The sequence below is a fragment of the Sturnira hondurensis genome, unplaced genomic scaffold (genome assembly GCF_014824575.4).
Source record: "Sturnira hondurensis isolate 20B ecotype Veracruz unplaced genomic scaffold, ASM1482457v3 Scaffold0014302, whole genome shotgun sequence".
NCBI lineage: Eukaryota > Metazoa > Chordata > Mammalia > Chiroptera > Phyllostomidae > Sturnira > Sturnira hondurensis.
In genome coordinates this window covers 1,782,383-1,809,557 of record NW_028086933.1, presented here as the reverse complement: position 1 = coordinate 1,809,557, position 27,175 = coordinate 1,782,383, and the positions used below count along the sequence as shown (strand labels likewise).

At 35.1% G+C, this 27,175-nt stretch overlaps 1 protein-coding gene across 1 annotated transcript in view; it reads right to left on the bottom strand.

The window, feature by feature from the left end:
* The window catches only part of CTNNA3 (catenin alpha 3), a 1,522,505-nt gene that overhangs the window by 95,445 nt on the left and 1,399,885 nt on the right, over positions 1 to 27,175 (bottom strand). Inside the window, exon 15 of the mRNA XM_037062679.1 lies at positions 14,947 to 15,128. Within this exon, the coding sequence (XP_036918574.1) occupies positions 14,947 to 15,128 (182 nt within the window). The remainder of the gene's footprint in view (positions 1 to 14,946; positions 15,129 to 27,175) is intronic.

Sequence of the window (27,175 nt, the reverse complement as noted above, 5' to 3'; positions counted from 1 at the left end):
GTGTTCCCATAGTCTAACATAGGGACTGCTCAGTGTGACAATTCTATAAATATATGAGATAGGCCTAGGAATAGGAGAGACATGAAGGATGGGCAAGACTGCCAATTGTGCATGCTAACTGATGATTTTTGAAAACCGAAACAGACTTTTTCTCAGGAGAAATAAAAATTTACCCAGTATACAAATGCATGCAACAAAATATAACATAAACTTTTCTATATTCTTAGATTTTGCAGATCTAAGAATAGATCTGCACATTCATCCCCCACATACCCACTCACACTCACATACATATACATGTGTAACTTAGTAAAAAAATAATTTCAAATGTTATAAATGGATACAATTTATAAAGTGAAAAATAAGCATCTTCTCCTCCCCTACCTGATCCCTAAACATCTAGAAAAACTCATCCAAAGATGTTTTATAGATATGCAAACACAGATGGCAACATACTACCTAAGGAACTGTATACATTATTATTTTCACCAGATAACAGTGAATAATGTTAAATATGCATTTAATGTTGTTATGTCTCAAACACTTCACAGCAGCATAAAGTGGGAAGCTAAATTACTCCCAATCACTGCATCCTACCATTCAATCTCACACTGTAGAAGGGGCCAAAATTATGTATGTTTAAAGGTTCCCTAGCTACTTCTGATTATACTTGAGAAGAACCATTCTAACTCCTTAGTGGACAGTAGAAAGTTTTTTGTTAAAACCATTCACATGTACATAGTTGAATTTTCTAGGAGTTCAGAAGTAAAAATTATTTGGTTTGTCTATATCATGGAGACACCATAGAGGTGCATAAAATTTATTCTGTGGTTTCACATTTTAAAATCATTCCAATTCAAATCACACCAGAAGAATTCTAGACCTTTATTGGAAAAGCCTACTTGATGACCCCACTTTTATAGAGCACTATGCCCTTTTGGGTCAGAGTGTTTCAGGAATAAATTTGTTTAAATTAATGAACAGCGGTTAATATGAACAACACTCAGATTAATTGTGACCTGTCTTCCACTCGCAACCTAAGATTTTGTTAAGTATAATTTGACCGTTTCCTTCCATTAGTTTTTAAGGCTACGTCATTATGAAGTTCCTCTCAGTTATCGTAATTCATTTTCTCTTCCTTGTTTGCCTACTAAAGCAAATAAATACCCAATTAATACAGTGAATTCTAACCTTCAACTTAAACATAACTTTAAACTGAATATCTGATTATGGCCATTTCCTGCTTCAAGTGCACCCGAGGTTTTGGGTCATGATTCCACTTCTCAGTGTGACAAACAACACCCTCTACGGGAGACCATTGGCTGTTTTCAATATTCCTTTTCACATTCTCTCTCTTGCTTTTACGCTGGCAATGCCAAATCGCACATCTGTCTCCTTGCGCAGGTGCTATGGTGTGTCTTAGAGCTTTTTTCATGCAGCCTCCGGTACCTAGAGAGCTCTTCAGACCACACGGTATTCCTCTCTCAAGACTCAGCACAGGTAACTAACTCATCATCCAGAAATTCTTTTCTCTTTTGACGCCATCCTCTCCCAACCCACAGAATGATTCTCTAGAGCTTTTAAGAAACCCTGTATCTGTTTGGATCCCTGCACTTTCCACACGTTGAATGATTGGCTAACGTATGTATCCGTCTCTTCTACATGAGATATTTCTTGAGGGCAATGTATATCTCATATTATCTTTAGGTCCCTTTGTTGAGGCATGTAGTAGACCTCAATAAATACTTTTAAGTATAAATAGACCAAGCTGTGGGTACACAGATGATACAGAAATAATTATAGGAAGGTAAGAAAAAAGATATGGCATACCCAAATTAAAAGAAAGTGACTTATAAAAAAGAAGGTAAAAATGAAAAGGGCAAAAATAAAGGGGAAAGCATGGATGATATGTTGATTAAGGTGGCCATAGGAGCATGGGAAGTATTAAAAGAAATAAGAGAAGCATAAAAAATAAAATGGGTGGATAGAGAATAGGACCGTCAGAGAACAGGGTACAAGAAGTACATTCTGGAAAGAAATGACAAGTATAATCCAATTATGTCAGGGAAATAGAAGAAAAGAAACCAGGCATGTTGATAAGTAATTGCCATGGAAAAGAGCAAGCACTAAGTAGGCATTTGGGTAGTAAAAGGAATAAAGAGAGAGGCCAGAACAATTAAAAGAAGAGAAACAATTTAGTGACAATACTAAGGAAGGGACAAGTAAGAAAACAAGCCCCTATACATATGTGCAGGAAAAAATAAGAAATTGTGAGTTAAAAACATATTAGACCTTTGCCCATTTTTTAATTGGGTTGCTCGTCTTCTTTGAGTGGAGTCATGTGAGTTCTTTGTATATTTTGGAGATTAAACCTCTGTCTGAAGTATCATTGGCAAATATGTTTTCCCAAACAGTTGCTTCTCTTTTTATCTTGATACTGTTTTCCTTAGCCATGCAGAAGCTTTTAATTTTAATGAGATCCCGTTTGTTTATTCTTTCCTTTATGTCTCCTGCTCTAGGGGACATATCAGTAAAAATATTGCTGTGTGGAATATCTGAGATTTTCCTGCCAATGCTCTCCTCTAGGGCTTTAATGGTTTCCCGGCTTATATTTAAGTCTTTTATCCACCTTGAATTTATTTTGGTGTATGGTGTAAGTTGGTGCTCGAGTTTCATTTTTTTGCATGTAGCTGTCCAGTTCTCCCGACACCATTTGTTGAAGAGGCTATCTTTACCCCATTTTATGTTACTGCCCCCTTTGTCAAATATTAATTGACTGTAGAGATTTGGGTTTATTTCTGGGCTCTCTGTTCTGTTCCATTGGTCTATGTGCCTGTTTTTATGCCAGTACCAGGCTGTTTTGATTACAGTGGCCCTGTAATACAGTTTGGTATCAGGTATTGTGATCCCTCCTACTTTGTTCTTCTTTCTCAAAATTGCAGCTGCTATTCGGGGTCTTTTATGGTTCCATATAAATTTTTGAAGTGTTTGTTCTATGTCTGTGAAATATGCCATTGGTACTTTAATAGGTATTGCATTGAATCTGTAAATTGCTTTGGGCAGTATGGACATTTTGATGATATTAATTCTTCTAATCCATGAACACGGTATAGCACCGTTAACAGGAATCTAAACAATAAAACAAACAAGCAAGCAAAATATGACCAAAGACACTGAAATTCAGAACAGGCTGACAGGGTCCAGAGGGAAGAGGGGAGAGAATCACAGGGGAAAAGGGGAAGGACTCACATGAATGAGTATAAAGGACACATGGACAATAACTAAGGTGGGGGGCGGAAATGGGAAGGAGGTGGGGAGCACTGGTGGGGGCAGGGCTGGGAATATAAGACAGAAAGCTGTACTTGAACAAGAATTAAATAAAAAAACATATTAGAGACTGTTTTTTAGTACTTAGCCATTTGTCTATTTGTTAGAATATAGAATTTGCTAAAACAATAGCTTAGGATTTATTTTTATTAAAAACAATGGACTAATACTGAATCCAAAGTCAGTGATTTCCCTGATAATACAGTAATAAGAAGGTACTATAAAGCTGCTCATGCCATTTTAATTTTTCTGTGTAGTTTTGTTAAGTGAGTTTTGCAGTTGTGATTCAGTATCTGCCCTTAGCTGTAACAAATAAGACAGGTTTGAAATATAAAATGTTCTTTTCTCTCCGTGCACTGAAAAACTACCAGTCCCCACAGGCATCTTGCTTCATATTATACAAGGAGAAAATGGGAAGAAAAGTACCACAGGCAGATGTTCGGAGCGCTGTCAGAGCAGGTGACATTTATCTGATGTGACTCACCTTGACATCTCTTGGTGTCCGCTACAAATCTGAGAGGCTGTGTTTTCACTTGTGGGTTGCAATTGCCTCAGGTACCTAGACACTAACCGTGTTCTTCAGCAGAGGTCAGTCAATACTCATTGTTAAACACCAAACACGTGGCAGCCAGCTGGCAAAATGACAACCCTCCAATGTTTGAATCTGCTCTTTCTAATCTAATATTTTGTAGGAAGTAGATCTTAAGGGAGATCATAAGGATAGTTACAAGGCGACTACAATGTAACAGGACTATGTTCTTTTTTATGTTTAGCATTTCAGTGCCTTATGATCATATTCTTGACCCAGAAAATTCAAGAACACACCAAACCAGAATTTTATAGCTATTCAAAACAATGCCCCTTCAATACACGTCTATTTTGAAATTTGTTAGAGATGCCCACCTGATATGCTAATATCTTCTCCCCATTTCAAGCAATACAGGGTCTTCTCTCCCTACATAACCCATATCACCCCAAGGGTATTCCACCCTTCGGCTCTCTTTCAATATTATCTAACCATGGCCCTGGCTGGTGTAGCTCAGTGGATTGAGCACAGGCCTGCAGACCACACGATCGCGGTTTGATTCCCAGTCAGACCACATGCCTGGGTTGCAGGCCAGTTCTCAGCAGGGGACTCATGAGAGGCAACCATACATTGATATTTCTCTCCTTCTCTCCTTCCCTTTCCCTCTGAGTTAAATAAATAAAAAATCTTTAAAAAAATATTATCTAACCATGAATTAGCTTCCATGATGTTTGAGTTATGCCATTTTGTGGCCAAAATATCGCCAACCTTTTTCTGTCACCAGCTGTTAACTATATACCGTATCACTCTCCTGCCTTACATTATATGAGCGTGTCTCATGTTCTCTTTGCTTAAGTTTTGTGAAATTCTGTAAGGAAGATGAAATTTTACCCCAACTCTGTGCTAGGGCTTTTTGTCCTGCGTATTCACATTAGTTTTAAAATAATTTAAACTTATTTGAAAATAACAGTCACCATTTATTATGCCCCTCCTATGCTCCAGGTGCTGCTTAATTGCATTTTTTAAGCAAACCTCTGAGGTGGGTTTTGCTTTCTCATTTTAATGACGAAAAGAAAAAAAAAGAAGTTGAGAAGATGATGTGACCACACTACGGAAAGCACCTAGTGACAATGTCAGGATTCCACTCTGGTCTGTTAGATTCCAAAGTCCGCTTTTATCGTTAAGCACCAGACAGACGGATGGCAGCCTATTTGCATTCTCCACTATGTGTACCACTTTGTACACACCTGGCAAAACTGACAGAGAAAGATGATCTGTGGGGAAGGAAATCAAAGCTAAACTAAAAGTCACATATACTTAGAGTTTTGCTGACATAGTGCATGCTAATTAAGCAGGTATTAGAGATCTGCCTGTATATCCTAAGTCTAAAGACAAAGCTCAAAAACCAAGGTACTCCAACCTGGAATGAAACGAGAGCCGCTCCCAAAATGCACTCATGCCACAGTGCTAGGTGTATCTACCTCCATCCGAAAATGTGGTTCCCTTGCTTCCTACTCAAACCATGTGCACCGGAAGTTCACTGTGGCATCTCACCCCAATCTTAAATCACCCTCAAAAAGCAGAGCACGAGGCAAAAAGATCCTAAACAAAATACCACTAATTGTTATAATATAAAAATATTCCATGCATAGAACATTATTTATTTAGTTTTATTATGGTATCCCTAGTTACATTTTTACTGAGAAGCTCTTTGTAACTTCTGCTTAAAAATAAAATTTAAAAAAAGTGTTCATTGCTTGAATCCTGTTGCTCATATGCATTTGTATCCCAAGGTAGATGGGAGTATGTGGTATACATTGAAAGTTAAATTTATATTTCCCTTTTGTTTAATTGAAGAACTACTGAAAATACTAATATATCTTGTAGACTACTAAGCTCCAATCTGAAAAAAGGAAACGGAGGCATAAGCACAGCTGTATTTTCCATAGAGACATGACAAGTAGGGTCTGCAAGGTGTAACAGACCACCTGTAAAATATCCCCATCCCTGGGCCTACAAGCACGATATTTTTTACTTCTATAAAAGAAATAGGCAGTGTATAAGAATCTTTTAATAATTTATGAAAGAAAAGCATACTAAATGAATATTTGATATATCATATTTAAATTTTTTAATAGATATTAATACCCAAACTATATTTTTCTTTTCTTCTCTCTTTACATTGCCTACCTTGAGAAGCTCATTAACTCTTAAAATTTTAACAATGATTTCTTTGAGAATAATTTCCAAATTTGGATGTACACCCAATATTATCCCAACCTCTAGTCCCTCTTTCTAGTAGAAAATTAGGTATTTTGCACTTGCATGTTTTCTTTGAAATCCCAAATATCTGTATTTAAACTCCTCATTATTCTCAAAATGATTTTTTCCCTAAATACATATTCCAGTAAAAAAAAATTGCACCATGATTTCCCCCTACTGTCTATGGATAGCACAGTAGAGTTTTCTTTAAACACTTGTCATCTCTAGGTCTTTATGAGTTGGGGGGCCAATTCCAAGCTCTTATGACATGCTCCCACCTCACACCGGTGCTGTCTCCTGCTTCTCTTTCATCTAACCATGCCCTGCATTTCATGCCCTTCTCTGGGGCACTTTTCTTTCTTTTCACCTGGGTAATTCCTACTCATTCTTCAACACTGAGCTCAACAGTTTCTTGTCTGGGAAGTGTTTATTAATTCTCGAGCACAGCAGATCACTTCCTGGGCTCCTAATGCTCATATTTGTTCCTCTCCCAATTTCCACAAATGCTTGAGGGCTGAAATTAAATCCAAGTCTATACTTCACTTTTTATATAAAGAATAGAATCTAGTATAAATAGGTGTTCACTAAGCATTTTCTTCAGCATAAATAAATGAGTACATGAAGGAAGAAATAATTCAGTGAATCTTTGACTCCTCTTGGCCTTTATATCATTGTGGCTTGTTCTTCATTTAAACTATTTGCTTGAAAAATAATCCCCCAGGTAGTTTGAGTATATATTTAAAGGAAGAAGTAAAAATTTCCATGAAATAATGGCCATGAATTAATTCAGATTCTTATTCCAAGTTCAAAATATCTTGATGGATTTTTAAAAATACTTTTTAGGTTACAAAGAATTACAATAAATTATTCTTAATATGATTTGAATATTTTTTCTACATATGATAAATTATGATAATTTACCATATTATGGTAAATTATGATAAACAAATGAATTTAAATATTCAAATTGCAAAAGAGAATATTTAACGTTTTCATGCATGTGAGTCATTTTCTTTTATTTTGTGTACATTTTTTCTGAAACCATCAATTTAATCACATCAGAAATTCGATGAAACACCCTCTAGAAGTTTTATTTTTCCCAGTAGGACATAAGGAAATGGTTTTTGCAGACAATGGTGGGGGGTTGGAGTACAGGCTATTTTCCTAAGGAAAACACAGAGCTTAGTTCTCTCTTCTAAAACATTTAATTACCAACGATATCTAATTCTAATATTTAAACCTCTGGATAAGTTGGTCTCTACAACAATAGAATTGTAATAGTTCCTTCTTTTATTTTTTCCTTTGTTGTTATAGACAAGTCATATGAACCCCCCAAAATTATACAAATTACTATTTGTGAGGTAAAATTCATGTTTATAGTAAAAATAGATATAACAAAGTAAATGTAAAAATTTGAAAGCAGAGAGTAAGCTCCCATGAAGAATGTAAAAAGTCACTAAACAGTCACTCTGACATGAGCAAAGGATGGTACCTCCCATTTTAAGTATCATAATAAGTAAAATGATAATGATAATTAACATTTATGTAGTTGCACCCAATTGACTAGTACTCTGTCTGGCAAGACCGAGTCAAAAGGATCTGACTAATGAGTCTGTGCCAGCCACGGCAGGGGTACTCAGATCAATTCCTGCCCACAGTCAAAAAATGGGGTTACATAATGGAAATATCAAAAATTGCCTTCAATGTGGGTACTTATTCCAACTGAAGGATGGAACAAGTGGACGCAAATATTTGTAATCAACGTAAAAGGCTCAATAGAACCTAAAGACGTAGATAAAGTAAGACGTTTATCTAAAGAGAGGACCACCCCACCCCAAATTAAAAAGGACTTAAGCAAATACATACAAGAGCAGCAGAAATTTACTATCTCCCTAAGGCTCTCCTCCTCTACAACTTCTTCTGGTACAAACACACATCTAATCAAAAGGAAAGAAGGGGTGAAATTCACAATCTAAAAGTCCAGGCAAAAGACAAAAGAAGGCAATGTTTGGATTGAGGCAAGGTTGAGATTTTGCGTGCCATGTGGGCGCAAGAGAAAAAATTCAACATTTCCATGAGACAGTGTTTATCCAGTAGGCCAAATGGTTTAGACTGTAAAAGAAAAGAAAGAACAAAAGACTAAATAAATTGGGGGTGTGGGAGGGTGGGATGAAAGTATCTGAGATAAGAGAACATGATGAGGTTAAAAATACAGCACTCAAATTTATGGAAAGGAAAGAATTAGGCACAGGAATAGAAATTTAAGATATTACATTTAAAAACTGTATAATTTTTAGAATATATTCATCAAAGTACTGTAGAAAACCAAATAAACTCCAAACTGCACTAGTTGAGGATTCTTGAGCCCTAACCAGTGTGACTCGGTTGGGTGTCATCCTGCAAAGCTAAAGGTCACTGGTTCAATTCTTGGTCACTGGTTCAATGCCTAGGTTGTGGGTTTGGTCCCTGATCCACACAACTGATCAATGTTTCTCACCCACAAGGATGTTTCTCTCTCGCTCCCCCCTCTCTAAAAATAAATAAATAAATCTTTAAAAATAAAGATTGTTGAAACACAGTGGGAATGAGACTCATAAAATTTGCAAACGTCCATCTATTGAGAGATTTCACTGTTTTACTTCTTTTTTAAAACAACAGTTACTTTTAAATTCATTGGACTATTGGTTTAGGGTATACATTATCACAGACTGCTTTTTCCTAAGTCATTATTTTGTTTTTGAATATAAAATTAATTTCATATTGTTTATGTAATTATCCATCACTATTCCAAAGAAGTGATTATTTAAAATTTTTGAATGAGTATGCAAATGGACAATGGACAGACTAAACAGGACAATAGAATTATGACAACTTCTGCAGCAATTAGGTTAAAAAATTAAATCACAGCTTCTATAGAAATTGACCCAGAATGGCCAGGACTTGGCCAACAACAGCCAGACGACCTCTACTTGCCCTTACTTTAATTACATTCAGTAACAATCAGAGAAAGCAAAATATGTTCCCCAGACAAATCACATAAGATGCCCTGTTCCTAGTTAGCCCGTCCGCATCTTTCCTCTATCAATAAATGCCAGTCTGAAGTCTTCCTTTTTAATGTTCCCCCATTTGGAAGCTCTCCCTGTTCCCTGCCTGCCTTTGAGTCTCTACCAAAAGCAATTGATGGTAATTAAATAGCCTCTGTGTGTTCTCATTTGGATGGGGGCATCTCTGTTTATTTTCACATTTGTAACAGTTTAGTCCTCTGTGCCCTAGGACAGTGCATAATTTCACTCCATCCACCTGAAATCTCTATGGATTCACACAGTATAGATCCCTTTGGCCATCTGGAAATTAACATAGCCATTTCACCAAACTTTCTCATAAATTCACTACAGACATTAGGATGCCAGATTCCAGGAAAGAGGGTCTGCGCGCTCACTCTCAGTTTTAATGAACAATTACTAAGCTGTAACAGAAGTTGAATTTTTATCTATTATTTATCACATCAGAATAATCGACAGACAGAATTACCCTTCTTTATGTGAAAGCATTTCTCCTTGGTATTACTGAACAATTGTTTCCAGTGATTCAAAACTCCACAAAGTAAAACAAACCAGTTCTTTACAAGGAGAATATTCATGGACAAGCTAATAAGAGGTTATAATTACTCCAGCACATTGCCCAGAAAGGAAAAATGAAGCCATCATGGTACAGCACAGAACTATAATTCTTCCTCCCTGGTATAATATTTATTTCAAAAATCAAATGAATGAATGACTTCTTAAAGTTGAAATTGAAAAGGCAGAAACATTTTTTTCAAAAATCTTAAATGGTCCTTATATTTTATATTTTCAATCATTTTCTAGATATTTATGTATATATTTACTACACATTCATGGCCTTATCAAACAAAGATTAAATTCATCTGTCATTATAGTTTACATCATCAGATATGACAGTTTTTAAAAGAAAGAAATATAAAATTTACCAGTATTTCTTATTTCTCGGCTGTGTGGGTGAAAATATTTAAATTATCACTGCTGTTAAACATTTCACCTCAAAAAGCAAAACAAGCCACATGCAGAGATATTGCATATTAACAAGCAAAAGGTTGTGCATCAGAGAACGCATGAATGTGCGTGCATTTCAACAATGATTCCAGAAAGGCTTTCCTTCTGAAGCCCTAGCTGAACAGAGGCAAGGTGAGTTTCTCCCCATCCACCTATGCATTTTCTCCTTCATCTCATGGAACTGTGTCTTGGAAAAGAAAGGCAGGGCTAAACATTATCTTAAGTGTAAACTCGTGTCCATAGAAGGTATGTGAAAGGTGATACAGACAAATGTCCCCTCCATTTCCAAATCTAGTCCCTCATCTGACATCACTTTATAGCTCTCTCATCCAACAAGTCCTATTGTACAGATTAATGCAACCTTGTTCCACAGGAGCATTTCTGAGTACTCTTCCCCTGCAGTTGGAGAGTCTTCAAGGTTTCACCTCCCACTGCCCAGGCATTGGGTGGGTACCCTGGATCTAGGAAAGCTGGGAACTCGGTGCTTCACAGCAAACCCCTTTAGATCCACATACTCCTCCTTCAAATTTTAGGTTAACTCTTGATTGCAACAGGCCATAAAGTTAGAGGGATGATATGCTTTTAAAAACTGGTCCATTTGCAGATAGGTGGGCTTAGCTAATGATCTGACCAAGATGCTGAGAATACATTGAATGGTATTATAGAAATACAAAGCCAGGAGAACTGACAGTTGTGGTATTACATACATAGGACAAACCAGTTCCATTCTATCTGAGGCTGCCCTGGTTCACAACACCCCACCTGTGGGTGTTCCGATATCCTTGAAACAAGGCTGCACCTGAAACTCAGTTAATGTTCAGAAAATGGAACAACAGAAATTCTAGAAAAGACTAGAGGTTTTGTCAAATAAAAATTGACATCACATTGTCTCTCAATATATAAAATTTGCTGAGGATTAGGTATACCACCCTGGTATATTTTTGAATAAATAATGTTTTAAATATTCGTGCTTAAAGCAGTATTGCTTTTGTCCAGGTATTTTCAATTTGTTAACTTTATTAACAGTAACACTAAAGTTGGTACACTCTTAGAAATCGTAATTTTTGACAAAGATTTATATGGAGAGTTATGTTTTTGTCTTTTTCCCTACAGTTTTTCAGCAACTTAAAAAATGCATACTAAGTAATCGTAAAAGGTATAATTAAACATCTATAAAATTTTACACAGAACTTGTCTCCTATTTAATTGGGGAAAATGAATTAGATGTTCTTAAATGTTATATAAACCATAAAATGTGGAGGCTGTTTAAGTTCATAATTAAGAGATTGCTTGGGCACAGTTTACCTGAAGTGAGAAAAGGAAAAGAGGGTACAAATTATGAAAAAAACATTAATAAGTGTACTAACCGCTAAATATCATACAGAGAGAACTTTCACAATCTTAATAAACCTTAGTGAGCATCCAGGTTAAGGTGGTAGACTGTTGGATGAATATGTTTTTTTCCTTCTCCAAACCCCACTAAAACTACAGATGGGTTTTGTTTTCCCTTATCTAAACCCACCAGGATGCAGAGAACAGAATGTGAGAACAGACATCAGCAAGAAGGATTAGCAAAATGGAAAGCAGATAACAAGCAGTAAATGATATGGTTAACTCACAAAAGCAAAGTCCAATCCCGCAGTGGGAAAACTAATAATCCAGCTGGTTTAAACAGGAAGACCCATGTATGACTGAAATTAGGGGTAAAGAGAGAGAATGAAAGAGGAGGTTTGAGTCCCTACGCTACCCCATACCACTGAACATCTGTCTCTCCCTCATCCCAGGAAAAGTATGGAAATGATTCTCTGAGGAGGATAAAATAATCTTTGCACTGGAAGTTTTCAGACTTATTTAAAGTCTAATATCTTCTATTAACAGAATACTAAGTGAATGTGTGAATACTTAGTACTAACTATAGAAACAACCAGCCACTCCATTCTCCACTGAATCTTCTGGGGCTCTGCTCCCAGAACCCTTACTTTCTAGTCAGGAATTTAGAAGATGCCTCCCTGGAAAACTAATCAGTGCAAGGGGAAAGACTTACTTTCCTCCACCAAGTATTAAGTCCTCAGGTCTGATTCTAGAAAACATCAGAAACAGAAGAAAATAAGTGCTGAGTTATTGGAAAGTGCCACAGGCTCAGCGGGATAAGGTAACATAGCTTATGTGACTAAGGATGGCCCATTGCCAAGGAGAAATCATGTTTAAAACACTACAGTCTGACTTTTGTACCCTAAAATGAATGTATCACAGTAGTAGTGACAGAAATGCCTTACTCTATTTGCAACTGTGGGCAAATAATGAGAGTAAAACCTGCTCCAGTTGCCAGTTTAGGATAAATGCCATACTAAATGGCCAGTGTGCCAAGGGGCGTAATCCAAGGCTTAGAAATGGCTACATCAAGTTTACAGAAGTAATTTTTTCCAGCATCTGATACAGTATTTTTTAAAGAAATTTACCAAGTCTTCATTAGCCAGTATCAGAATTTCCAAAGCCTGTCTAATTATTGGGTCTCTCAACTGTGGCTGGAGCCCCATGGATTGAGTCTCTGATCACAGCGTCATCCAAAAGTGCCTGCCACATTTCTTGCCTATCATTTCTAGAATTCTTTGATTCCCATCATGCCACCATCATGGTCACATTTTTTAATAGTTCTCTACTTCTTACTTTAAAAAAAAAACTGTTCATTTTCTAAGTCCTTTTGTAATCAACCACATTCATCATACCTCTCTCAACTTCTTTCTGTATTTATATAATTTCCTAGAGCCACCCCCCCCCAAATCAATCTGAGTCCCTCCTACCTCCTGGCCTCTACTCTTGTGGGTTTTCTCACTAAGGTCATCTCATTCCACACTCCAATCCCTGTATCTCATTTACAGTCTAGTACAAACTGTACTTGCTTATACTTTTGTTCTCTGCTTAATCTGTATCCCCCTGATTATCCTTCTCTTCTGAAATCTTAATATAGTTACATCTAGAATGATACAATGCATTGCACAATTATTGGTGTTATTTCTAATGTGTCTGTTTGTTTTCCCCTTGGGGGATGGACTGGGTTTCCTTCTTGGTTTAACAGAAAGGTAAAGACTTGTGATCCAATGAGTAGACACCCAGATTCTGAAGTGGGGCCAACTCCAAACGGAAGACATTCCATTTGTGTGTCCTTGAGTAATTTATCTGATCTCTATAAATTTTATTTTCTTTAACAATAAAGTGGACAATACAATAATCAATCAAAATGTCCTGAAAATGAAAATTAAAAAAACATAAATTCATCATAGTGTAGTACATAGTAAGCTTCCATTAAAGTTTACCATGTTATGCCTCATTAGTAGTAAAGTAGTAGTTGAAGAGAATGAGAAAAATGGAGCATTCAGTGACACTGTAGAAGAGATAATTAACTACTTATTCTTTTTATAACTTTTAAAAATACAGCTGTTTAAAATCTATATGTGGGATAGAGAGTGTACTAAAGTGCCGGCTTGTTGATAAATACTGCAGGACCAGTTCTGACCCCTGTTCTCACTGGCCCCATTACATACAAGATAAAACACCTGCAATGAAAGAATTGTGACATGGGGGGAACTAAAACATGGAACTAAAAAATAGCCTATATATAAAACTGCTAAATTTAATTCTCAGAAAAATGTTGTAGTGTTTGAGAAAACTCTGGAAACAGAATTGGGGGTGAAAAAGAAGTAACTAAAATTTTTTAATTTATTTTAAAACAGTTTTATCACAACTTAAATGAACTGAATGAAACTGAATCAGGATTCAGTTCAAATGCAAAAGATTGTCAGGGTCCAAAATCAGTTTTGCAACTCTCCCTGTATGCTGTTTGCCACACAATATCCCTGTTCTGTGGATGCCTGTGGCAGTGACACCCGTAGATTGTGAGAATGCTGGGCTGTTTAGCTTTTGCAAAACATGAAATGTGTCTATTTTCCCATTAGGTGTCAGTCCATTGGGGTTGTGAATTCTCTTCTAACACCCTAGCTACAGATTATGACACCCTCAGAGGCACTGAGCATCCTTTCCAAAGTTATCGTTCAGCATCCTTTGCCAACCTGATTGAAAGTATGTCAACAGTAAAACATTAGTTCCTTTGGGAAGGAGGAAGATGCAGAGCAGGAACAACTTCACGGAAGTCTGTATCCTAACCACATTTCCCTTCTTTCCCAATCTGAATCCAGTTATTGCAATATGTATTTTCTAGTCATCTCAATTTTCTCATCCCCCTGAAATCTGCTGCAAATTTCTTTTCATCACACACATACACACAGAGTATAACACATACATACACACATACATACCCTTCATGTATTGTCATTGTATTCAAATATATCTAGTTACTGCTTCAGCAGCAAATGGTATTACTAATTTCGATGATACATAAATCACTGTGACTAAAATGATGTAGTTATGGCCATCAACCATTCAGATATCTCTGATAGAGACCGTACTTTGATTTACCTATTTCTCTGTAAAAATGATATGCTCATATAATACACAAGGAAGATTCCTCAGGCAAGAAAGCACAAAGTGGACTCTGTTCCTTGGCAGTTTATAAGAAACTGCCATATGTATTTGCCAAAATCCCTAGAAGGACACACCTATAACTTTCTAGTTTTAAATTATTTGATCTTTCCCACTTCTTGAATTTTAGCTCCTGCCACTCAAATAGTCTTGAGGTTTTACAAATGCAACGGATGTCTCTAACCACTCACCGCAAGCACTGCACATCACTTTCCACACAGTTACCTTGTGAAGTCTGTCATCTCCATCATGATCATGCACATCTTCTTGGCCAGAACAATAATGTCATTGCTTGTATCATCCCATATTTCAATCTCTGCATCCAGCTTACTCTTTACTTTCTTGAAATCAGCCACTTGCTCTGCAATCTTCTCCTTCTCTGCCTCAGGTAATTGAGTCATCTTAGCCTAAAACGTGATAATTAGATTTGTAATTAGAGACATTATTTCACTGTGTCAAAGCAATTTAGGAAGAAGTGGTCATCATACAATCTTCATAAAATTTGTTCATTTATAAACAAACATATCAACATCTTAAGTCATACAATCAAAACTTTCCAAGTTTAATTTTTATATGAAACATCTGTTGAATTATAATTTTTGCTCTAGAACTACAATGTTAATTTTGAGAATAACAATGTATAATTTGATGCCTGACATATTTAAGTCTACTGCTTAATATAAATGTCAGGCTTCTCAAATACCTAACACATTAAAATTTTTAAGTTAATCCAGCCTTAATGCAATGCATGACATAGTTTGAAAACTATGTACTTTATTTCATTCTACTAAGAGTATGCTTCAAAAGTTAGAAGTTAAACAAAGCCTTCTTCCATTCACGTTAACTAGTTTCCAACCCTCAGACACTTTCTGCAGCTCGGTGCTCCCCTTTATCTCCACCGACTTGTAGATCTTCCTCCCCTTGGTCCCTCATTCCTAGAGTTCAGTTTTGGATATTGCCTTTGATTAGGACAGCAGACAGCTGACCTCTTCACACAGAAGCTGAAGTCTCTCACTGAATCCTAAGCAAGGGGACTGGAGGAGAACTCACTTCCCCTTCTCATATTAAGGGGCACGAGTTACCAGGTGGGCAAAAGTCTCTAACAGTCCCACTCATCTTTGAGTTAAAATTATAATCAGGCCTAAGAAGCTCTCATTTGTGACTGAGTATATTTGCATAAACACATCAGTTAAAAGAAAAGCACCATTCCACTGGGGGAAAAATATTCCTGAAATGTGATTATGTCTATCTATGTGTGTATATATGAGTATATCAGATGGTCAGACTCCTACATAAATGCTGACCATATATTGGTAAACAGTAACAGTCTACACTTATAAATCATATGTAGATAAATAAGTGCACACATATAAAATCATAAGACTGTGTGTGTATTTTGTGCATATAAGCATGTTCAGGTGTGTAGGTAAATACAAATTATTTGGGGGGAATAAAAATGTTATCAGGAGGGTTTATTAAAACAGCCCTGCCTAATTAGCATGCTGATTTTAGAGGTGCTATTCTCCCATGAACAGTAACTTAGTATGTGTGTTGGCACAGAATCAATCCCTTGTATATGTTGTATTTTGCACAGTACGAAACACAGCTTCCACTTGCAATCTAAACTTCGGGAGAGGTAGAAAACCCATCTAGGTCCCCAAATTGCCACATTCACAACATTAGAACCTGGGACCTATAACATTTTGTCAAATAAAAAAAATAACTTGAAGGAAAAGTGATTTGACAATATCAAGGCCATAAAATTTCATGAGACAATAGATGCAATCATACTGTAAAATCCCCATATATAAATATAGTATTCTAATAGCAGAATGAGTGCATAGGCCTGAGAGGTATCACTTAAAAAGGATAAATCATGTAAGTGGGATTTATTGATTGGTTATTCACATAGAATATCTAGTGGCAACTACGCCTATGAACTTCCAGATGCTAGTGTCTAAGATACTTATATATGAGGAAAAAAGAAGAGATCACTTCAAAAAACTTTGAAATATTCTGGACACCGGGTTCAGAATATTGAAAACACACTTTACTGAATTAATAATATACAATTTTTAAAAACCTTTAATGTATCAAGAAAGAATTTGCAAGAATGGACAATGAAAAATCCAACCAAAAATAATTAAAAAACAATATCAGATATCTATCATTTATGGTCTCTTTATTATAAGCTTAACTCAAAGTCTAACATAACTGGGTATATATAAAGTCTCAGAATTAATAACCCATTTTTTAAAAGTCTAATCTATTAAAGAAGATAAGCTATGAGTGTTTCTGATTAAAGTTTGCTTTTAAATTCCTTAGCACACTACTTAACATATACTGAATGTTCAATAAACGATAGTTATTTCTCAAATAAATGATAACTATTTCTTATTCAATAAGAAAATCATCAAAATATATTTACATATCTAGCACTTAAAATATTTGGGTTTTTTTTCACTTGTATTTTATTTGAAGAATTAAATTAAGGTAGGAAAATAGGTTTTTAACTGATGAGCTTATACAGGTGGCTTTTCCTTAGAATCCAAAAATAGTTTGTAGTTTCCTTTCTCAGGAAGTGTGGCCTATGTGATACTTTAGAAAAGAGCAACTTTTACTGCTGCCGGCATCTGGTAAGGTATGCAAACGAAGACACAACTCACTGAAGTTTGAGATCAATAGTATGGGACCACATTAAGTAAATTATAAGCTACTAATACAGTAAACTAGTTCAAAAATAGAAATGAATTTCTCTATCTTGACCATTGGAAACTATCATATTCTCCATTTTCATACAATTGGTTTTTTTAACTTTCAAATAATAATAGTTGTAGATAGGGGCCTTTCTTTTACAGTCTTTATCTTAGGGATCATAAACCCATGACTTTGGACCGAATAAATAATGTCGAAGTGCACACTGTATTCTCATAGTGAAGTTAAAGCTCTTCAAGAGGTGATGTGATTAAGTGTGTTACTAATTCTGTCCGTGGGATGTCATTGATTTCCAATATGACCTTGAAGAAGTTACTTAACCACGCAGTCTGAGTTTTCCCAGACACAAAATAACAATAGTGGCAGCCGCTACCTACCAGCCCCGTAGGGAATAGGGTCGATTATTGATAACAGTGAGACTGACCCTATCACAGACAGGAATCTCATCAATTGCACTACATTTCTTATAACATCTTAATTTACATGGTGAATCACAATCAGCAGACATTTATTTCTGACAAGATAAGGGCCAAAAGTAGGGCAATAGTTTACAAAATTAAAAGTTCTAGTAAATTCTGACTCTTTCATGTAAGAATAACAACAATAAAACATTAAGTTACTAATGGACACCTTTGTTGAAAAATTTTAGTGCTTCTGTGAATGATTTATTGTATGCTATCATTCAGTTCCAGTCATTATAAAAGTTTCCAAATAGCACTCAAGACAATACTTGATATTTAGGAATTCTGGGTGAAAACTGTTTACTGAATTATCATGTGCAGGATAATCAAAGAAACTGAGGTACAAAGCTCTAGACCCATCAGGTAAGTGGCCTCTCTCGTGTTATGACCTCTTGGTTCCATGTCTATGCTCCTGCTCAAATCTATAAAGTAGAACTCGGATATAAACATCTATTAAAGGATTACTGATTTATTGTCATTTGAATGAGATTATATTGTGTGTCAATTGACTTTGGTATTTGTTGCCAAAGAGAACAAAAATAGATAAAGTTTATTTATGCCAGATATTCTTCTAGGCACCTTACATGTATTTAAACTTTAATCTCCACAGCAACCCTGTGAGGTAAGTATATTGTCACCCTACTTTTATGGATTATGAAACTGAATCTCCAGACATTAAGTTATCTTCTCAAGATTATATTGTTAGTATATATCATGCTCATGGATTAGAAGAATTAAATTGGTAAAATATCCATATTACCTAAAGCAATCTACAGGTTCAATGCAATCGCTATCAAAATACCAACTGAGTTTTTCACCGAACCAGAAAAAATACTGTAAATTTATATAGAACCACAAAAGACCTCAAACAGTGAAAAAAAAAAAAACCTGGAGAAAGAAGAGCAAAGCTGGAGGTATTATACACCCTAATTTTAAACTATACAATAAACTATATTAATAGTTTGGTACAGGCAAAAACAAAAACAATAACTAAACAACAACAATAAAAACAAAAGAACAAAACAACCAGACACAAGGGTTGATGGAACAGAATAGAGAGCTCAGAAGTAAACCCAGGCCTGTATGGTCAATTAATCTATGGCAAAAGAGGCAAGAATATACAATAAATAATGTTAGGAACGTTGGCAGATACATGCAACATAAATTAAACTAGACCACTTTCTTACACCGTATACATAAATGAACTCAAAATGGCTTAAACGTAAGGCCTGAAACCATTAAACTTCTAGATGAAACTATAAGCAGTAAATTCTTTAATATCATTCTTAACAATATTGTTTGGGATGTGTCTCCATAGGCAACAGTAATGAAAAGAAAAATAAACCAGCAAAATTTTATTAAACTAAAAAGCTTTTGTACAGTGAAAGAAACCATAAAAAAACCCACAATCTACTGAATGGGAGATAATATTTGCAGATGATATATCCAATGAGTGGTTAATACCCAAAATACATAAAGAACTTATCCAACTCAATATTTTAAAAAGCACACAAACAATTCAATTAAAAAATGGGCAGAAGGCCCCGGCTGGTGTGGCTCCATGGATCAAGTGCTGGCCTGCAGATGAAATCCTTGCCAGTTTGATTACCAGTTGGGGCACATGCCTGGGTTGCAGGCCAGGTCCCCAGGAGGAGGCTCATGAGAGGCAACCACACATTGACATTTCTCTCCCTTTCTTTCTTCCTCCCTTCCCCTCTGTCTAGAAATAAGTAAATTTTTAAAAATCCTTTTAAAAATGGGCAGAAGTTCTGAATAAACATTTTTCCAAAGAAAACATGCACAGATGGACAAGAGACTCATACAAAGATGCTCAACATTACTAAACATTATAGAAATGCAAATCAAAAGCCCAATGAGCTATCACTTACCAGAATGGCAATTATTAAAAGATAATAAATACCAAGTACTGGCAAGGAAGTGGAGAAAAGGGAACCCGCTGACATTGTTGGTGATATTGTACAATAAATTGATGTAGCCACTATGGTAAAGAATATGGAGGTTCCAAAAATAATTTTAAAAAGAACATAGGAACATATGCATCACTGCATATATTCACTGCAGCATTATTTAAAATAGCCAAGATGTAAAAATAACTTAGGTGTTTGATAGATGAATAGATAAAAAAAGGACACAGCACATACACACACAATGGAATATTACTTAACCATAAAAAAGAATGAAATCTTGTTATTTGCAACAATTTGAATGGACCTGGAGGTTATTATGTTAGGTCAAAAAAAGACAAATATGTGATTTCACTTACACATGGAATCTTAAAAAATATGACTGAACAAAACAAAATAGAAACATTCTTGTAGAGACAGAGAACTGATTGTTGGTAGAAGGGATCGGCAAAAATGATGGAGATTAAGAGATACAAACTTCCAGTTTTAAAATAAACAGGTCATGGGGAGGTAATGTACAGCATAAGGAATATAGTCAATAATATCATAATAACTTTGTATGGTGATAGATAATTACTAGACTTATTGCGGTGATCACTTTGTAAGGTACAAATCACTGCATTGTACAAGTGAAATTAATATAAATTATATGTCAATTAAACCTTAATGATAGAAATTAAAAAAATTATAGTGTTGGTAAATAGTAGAACAGGGTGCAAACTCAGAAACTCTGGTCTAAAATTTTTGTCCAGTCAGTCAAACATAAGCCAACAAACATGAGCAAATATTTCACCACCTATACCAAAATACCCACATTCTCCTAGATGACATTTATCAACTACTTAGAGATAAAATTATTTTTCAGAGTATAGGCATGCTATTTTTTAGAATATGAGTTTTGTCATTTATAAACTAGAGGCAATGCTACTCACCTCACAGGTTGTTTTAGACATCAAATGAATGAATATATATGAGTACACTTTTTAAATTCTTAAGTGCTATTAAATGTCAACTGTTACACTAACAGATTCAGCTTTTCACTCTGTGCAGTGGTCATTAAAATTCTATTCTAATGTCATTCTCCTTTTATATAAAATTTTTGTATTCTCCCATCAGCCATTAAGCATTTTCATGAATATATATAAATGATTATATATAATTATATATATAATTATATATATATATAATTTTAGCTCTAAGAGAGCGGTTAGCAGAACTTTTCTGTAAAGGGCAAGATGTAAATAATTTGTGCCGTGCGGGCCATGCCATATTGTTCTGTTGCATTACCTCACTCTGCTGCTATTGTGCTGCGGAAGTTGTCACAGACACTATGCAAACAAATGAGAGTGTGGCTGTTCCAGCAAAACACTATATGGATGGTGAAACTCAAATTAGACTCAAATTTCATATAATTTTCTATATGTCAAAAATATTATTCTGATTACATGTTTTCTAAATACTCTTAGGTCACAGGCTGTATAAAAACAATGGCAGGCCACATTTAACCTGATGGCTATAGTTCATCAACCAATGCCAGATTCTTTATCCTCTTGATTTTTATGTTTCTCAGATATACTGCCACCCAGTCTTCAAATCTCACTTAAAAGTATATATTTCCTTTTCTTTATGTATCCCATTCTTTTAGGCACAAAGTTCGTCCATTTTATCTCTAAAACTTTTATCATAGCCATCTTTTTCTCTTTATTCCCATTACTGCTACATAAATTGGAGTCTTAATTTTATCCTTAAATTTCAATCAATCTTACTTCCACTTGATTCAAACTTTCTGACTTTGTAGAACTGTGCAATTTTTCCAGCTGCAGGGCAGGGGGGATACCTTCCATATCTTCTTTATTTAAATGTTTTTTTAAATGATTGTATTTATTTATTTTTTAGAGAGAAGGGAAGGGAAGGAGAAAGAGAGGGAGAGAAACATCAATGTGTGGTTGCCTCTCATGCATCTCCTACTGTGGACCTGTCCTGCAACACAGACAGATGCCCTGACTGGGAATCGAACCGGTGACCCTTTGATTTGTAGACCTACACTCAATCCACTGGGCCACACTAGCCAGGCCCCACATCTTCTTACTAAATAAAGAACATCAACTCCCTACACACCACCTTTAAATTTGTTCAATTACAGTGGAAAACTCATATAGAAAAATGTATAAGTCACAAATGTATAGTTGGAATTATTTTTACAAACTGAGCAAATCCATACATCTCATACCCAAATTAAAAAACAAAGATGACCCTCATCCCAGAAGTTCATGTGTCCCATTTTAGTCACTATCTCCCAAGAACAATCACTATCTTGATTTCTAAAACTGTGGATTTTCCTACTTTTGAACCTTATGAAAATGTAGTAATAGTATATGAACTCTTGTGTTTGGCTTTTTATGATCAACATTTGATGTGCATATATATTGTTACACAGAGTTATAGCCTGCTTATTTCCATTGCTCTACACACATAGTTTTGTACTGTGCAAATATGCAACATATTTAAATGTTTCTATTAAAGAACCTTTGGCTACTATGAATATTGAATACTGAATAATGAATACTCTTATACTTTTGGTCCACAAATGGGTGCATTTCTCTTGAGTATATAATCTGGAGTACAATTACTAGGTCACAGGGACCATCATGAACTTTCTCCCACCCATTTCTCAAAGTCATTTCATCTTCCTTTCATGCACTGTGCTCTTGAGCTAAACTGAGCTATTTTCTGTGGCAGATAAATATCTTGAGACATTGTTCATTAATTATTTTGTTCAACTTCTTTCTTTTCCCCATCTCTTTTTGTCCTAACTTAATAATATTTCTAAGCACAACTTATATACTATATAATCTTCCTTTTCCAGCAGAATGCAACAAAATTTAGAACATGCAATCAGCCCTTCCCTCAAGATGTTAATATCTTATCTCATTTACTAGAAGACAGATCTTCCAAACCATATCACTTTTCAGAATAATAGTGCTATTTATCTATTTATCTCTATCTATCTATCTATCTATCTATCTAGCTATCTATCTATCTATCTATCATCTATCCTCTATCATCCATCTAGTTTATTTTGTGTTTGGAGGGGTCTCCTTCCCTTATAAGTTTCCTGAAAATAGGAACATATAATAATAAATGTTTATTTATAGTTGTTAAAATAGGCGAGAGACAAAGAACAGGCTTCTGGGGTCCAAATATTATTCTGTATTTTCTTTGTCACCTACATTTTACACATTTCCAAGCTTTAACTTCCACAAGGTAGAAATTAATTTCTCTAACAAATTTTTCCTGTATACTTTCAAACTTGAGTTCTCATTATCCCTCTAAGACTATACTAGTAGTCTGAGAGGAATAACGAGAAACCATCTTCTCGTCTTTGTTTTATACAGACATCCATTCAAACTGCAAGTCTGCCAAGTACTGGCTGAGTAGCACATAACTTCAACATCCTAGCCTTCAAATTTGTCACATGTTAAAGGAAGATAAAACTTTTTAGGGTTTTTCTGTCAATTAGAGTTATGTCTGTAAACAATGATATCTAGAATATATTAGAGACTTAGTAAACGGTAATTATGATTAATGTACATAAATCATTCAGCCTAGCCTCCAAGACTCACCACTATATTGTGGGAAAGGACAGTTAAAAATATTCATCAAGCTTTATATCCCACTTATGAGTGAAATCAGGTGGTTCTTAACTTTTAGTGAAGGGTAGACAGGATTGAGCATATGACGACAGGAGAGTTAACTTCGGGTGGTGGGCCCAAAATGCCACACATGGATGAAGTCACAGAATTGTACACTTGAAACCTATATAATTTTATTAACCAATGTCACCAACAGATTTAATACAAAATATTCACCTAGCTAACTGTCAGAGCTTGGGCAGAGACCAAGCTCTGAAAATATTTTGAGTAAATAGACTTCATAAGCAATGAACCAGATAGAAAGATGAGGTCATTATAATCATTTAAGTCTCAGAAACTCTGAAATCCAAAGTGCCTATATTTTTGGATAAGGAACCTGCGTCCCAGAGAAGAGAAATGACTTGAAAAATATAATTCAGGTCATTAGTGCCAGATATGATTCTCAAATGTGTCCCTACCATATAACTCTTTCCTTATCCAAAAACCCAAGTGGAAAACAAAAACAGAGTTTTATTAATATCACAATTCCAATTTTCTATTTAATAAATAATAGAAAATAGAAATAAATAAATAGAAAATAAATAAATAGAAAATTTTATTAGAAAATTTCTAATAAATTAATATAGCTCATGTCAGGGGGTGATTAGAACTCTACATTCAAAATCAAATGCATGGTGTATGCATATTGCATGAAGATTTCTAAAAGGAGAATTCTTGTTCTTACCTCTAGTGTTAACTGAAGTGAACCGTAGTGTTTATGTATGATTTTAATAAGCCTAGAGGAATTAAGGAAATAATATGTTTTTAATACATCAAAAATATAAATAGTAGAACATTTTGCTGGAGTCTAGAAAACCGGAAGTGCTGCTGGCAGAAATTCAACTTAATTAAAATTTGGAGAACATCGCAAAAAAGGTTTGTGCGTTGATATTTTAAGCATATTAAATTGTGATTTCAAGCACATTCCTGAGAATTCACTAAAAACAGCTTTTCCATACTATTTTAAAATAATACTTAGGAAGTGCAATTGGACTTTGCTTTAAGGAGTGATACATTTCTACACTATTATGCATAGTCCTTTACATTAAACTTATAAACATATTAGCTTTGAAAAGCTCTCAGTTTCTACATCTGTCAAAAAATGCAACACTTAAAACCTCCTAGGTTGCATTCCCAGGTCCCTATCAGGTATAAAACTATCTAATTTTATTATAAAACTTTATAGGCTTCAGGGGCTGGGTCTAACACAGAGTTAGCTATTAAATCATCAGGCTAGATTATCTAGCTTCTAACAGTAATAATAGTGGTAACTGACGTTTGTCCATGCTTCTCATATACCAGTCACTTTGCAAGATACCTTGAAAAATTATCCCATTTAAATAATACTATTCTGAGGAAGATATTAATATTCACCTTCATAACCATGAAAATGAAATATTTGGGGAACATACCCTATCTCCTTTAAATGAAGAAGACCTGTTAATGTGTTTTTTTTTCTTTTACTTTACATTTCCTTGTTTATGGTTTTCTTTCAATATTGTTTTGGCAATACGGTTAATTTAAATCTTAAAAAGAAGAGTTATATAATATTTTTGAACTCCATATGTCTCCTGGTTTTAGGAAAAAAATGGCCACTAAAATATACTTGGTAGACAACTGGAAAATTTGAATATAGCCTTGTTATTAGGCAAAATTAGAAAGTGCTTTTTAAATATTTTCAGTGTGACTACAAAACTGTAGTTATATAAAGTCTATCCATTATTTTTGGGAATTGTTGCTGAAACATTTAGGCACATGTTATGGTGTTGCAAATTACTTTGAAGTGGTTCAGGGAACAAAGTAAATATGGCTCTGGCAGTAAGTTAAAATATAGAATATGGATATACTCCATACTTGTATTTGAAGTTTTCTGTGCCTTTATCTTTTTCATAATAAACAAAGGAAAACAAATAATATTTTCTATGTTCCTGTTTGGTGGAGAAAACACAGATTTTAGAGGCCATACATTTTATGCTTTTGTCCCAGAATACAATTCTGTATGTAACATCCCTGACCAATGATGCTTCAGCCTCCCCTTTGGAGATGAACATTCTACCAGTAAAAACCAAAAGAGTAGGTGAGATTCATGACCTGCAAAAATAACCCTTACTTAATAGAGAAATGTGGCTATAGACTCTTAGAAAACAAATTCATTTAAGATCTTAGAGTCTATCGTAATGATGGAAATTTAAATACATGTGGTGGTAGCCTAAGTCTTTCTCTAAAAAGAAAGGGTCTTAACCTAAAGGCGGTGCTCTGCAGGGCACCTCTAAAAATGATGCTGGTGAGAGGAGGCATTATCAGACTGACAGGAGCATCCCAATCCTTTCGAAGACGTAACCTTAGCATGGTCATATATTTTCTGCAATACAGATTGTAGCTCTCTGCTAAACTCCAATCTTTTAGAATATTTTCTCTGGTTCCTTTCTCTCCAAAATAGGTGAGTTTTCATAACTTATCTTTTAAAATAGACTGTCCCAAAGAGAACACATTTTAATGAGCTTACATGTACATTTTGATCTAAATAATCATATATATGTATATATGTACATTTTTAATCCAAACATTGCAAAGTTTTAGACAAATTTAAATGTAATTCTATTGTATTTTTTTAGATCGTCACTCCAGATTGTTAAAACACTTTTGCCTTTTGGTGCTACCAAGACTAACAAGACAGAAATCCTCATGTTTTTAACCTACCTACACATAACAAAGAAAAAAAAATACTATAAAGCCTGGGAGAAACTCAAACGAGCTTTAGAAGCTGATTCATTTTTATTCAGAAGAGCACCTCTAGGATTTGACTCAGACTGAAGGAACTATCGTTGTGCACATAATTTAAGTAAGTTTGGTTACCTGAATTCCATGCCCCAGTTTATAGTAAATTGAAAGTAGAGAGAAGGTGTGCCAGTATGACCTCAAGGAAGAAAAAGAAATTCTATCAAAGAGGAAATGAACAGCTCAGATAATTGGGGGCCTTTCCATTTATGAATAAGCTTCCCTGTGTAGATCAGGACACCTCCATTCTATGCCTGTATTACAGCATAGTTCAATTATGTTTGGTCATAATACTGACAATGACCAGCTGCAACATCATCACCAGCACTTACTGATTTTCTACTCATAGTGGACTATCATGGCACCATCCCTGCTTTCAAGGAACATTTTTTAAAAATACATAATCTGTACTCTTCACAAAGAGAAGGTAACTGTCACAGTCTACAGTAGACTAGAATATGTCACAACTAAATACAATGTTGAATCATGGCTTTAACCATAAAATAAAAAGGAATGTTAGTAGAAACATTGATGAAGTCTATAGTTTAATTAGTTGTATAATACCAATGTTAATTTCCTCATTTTTTTATTTAATTATTTTCCAAGTACAGTTTTCTATTACTCCCATCCCATCCCACCCCCTTGCTCCCCCCCTCCCTCCCATTTCCACCCTTCTCAGTTGTTGTCCATGTATCCTTTATATTTGTTCCTCTAAATCCCTCCCCTATTTCCCCTGAAATTCCCTCCCCTCTCCCCTCTGGTCACTGTCCCCCTGTTCTCTATTTCAGTGTCTTTGGTTATATGTTGCTTGTTTGTTTGTTTTGTTGTTTAGCTTCCTGTTAAAGGTGAGATCATATGGTATTTGTCCTTCAACACCTGGCTT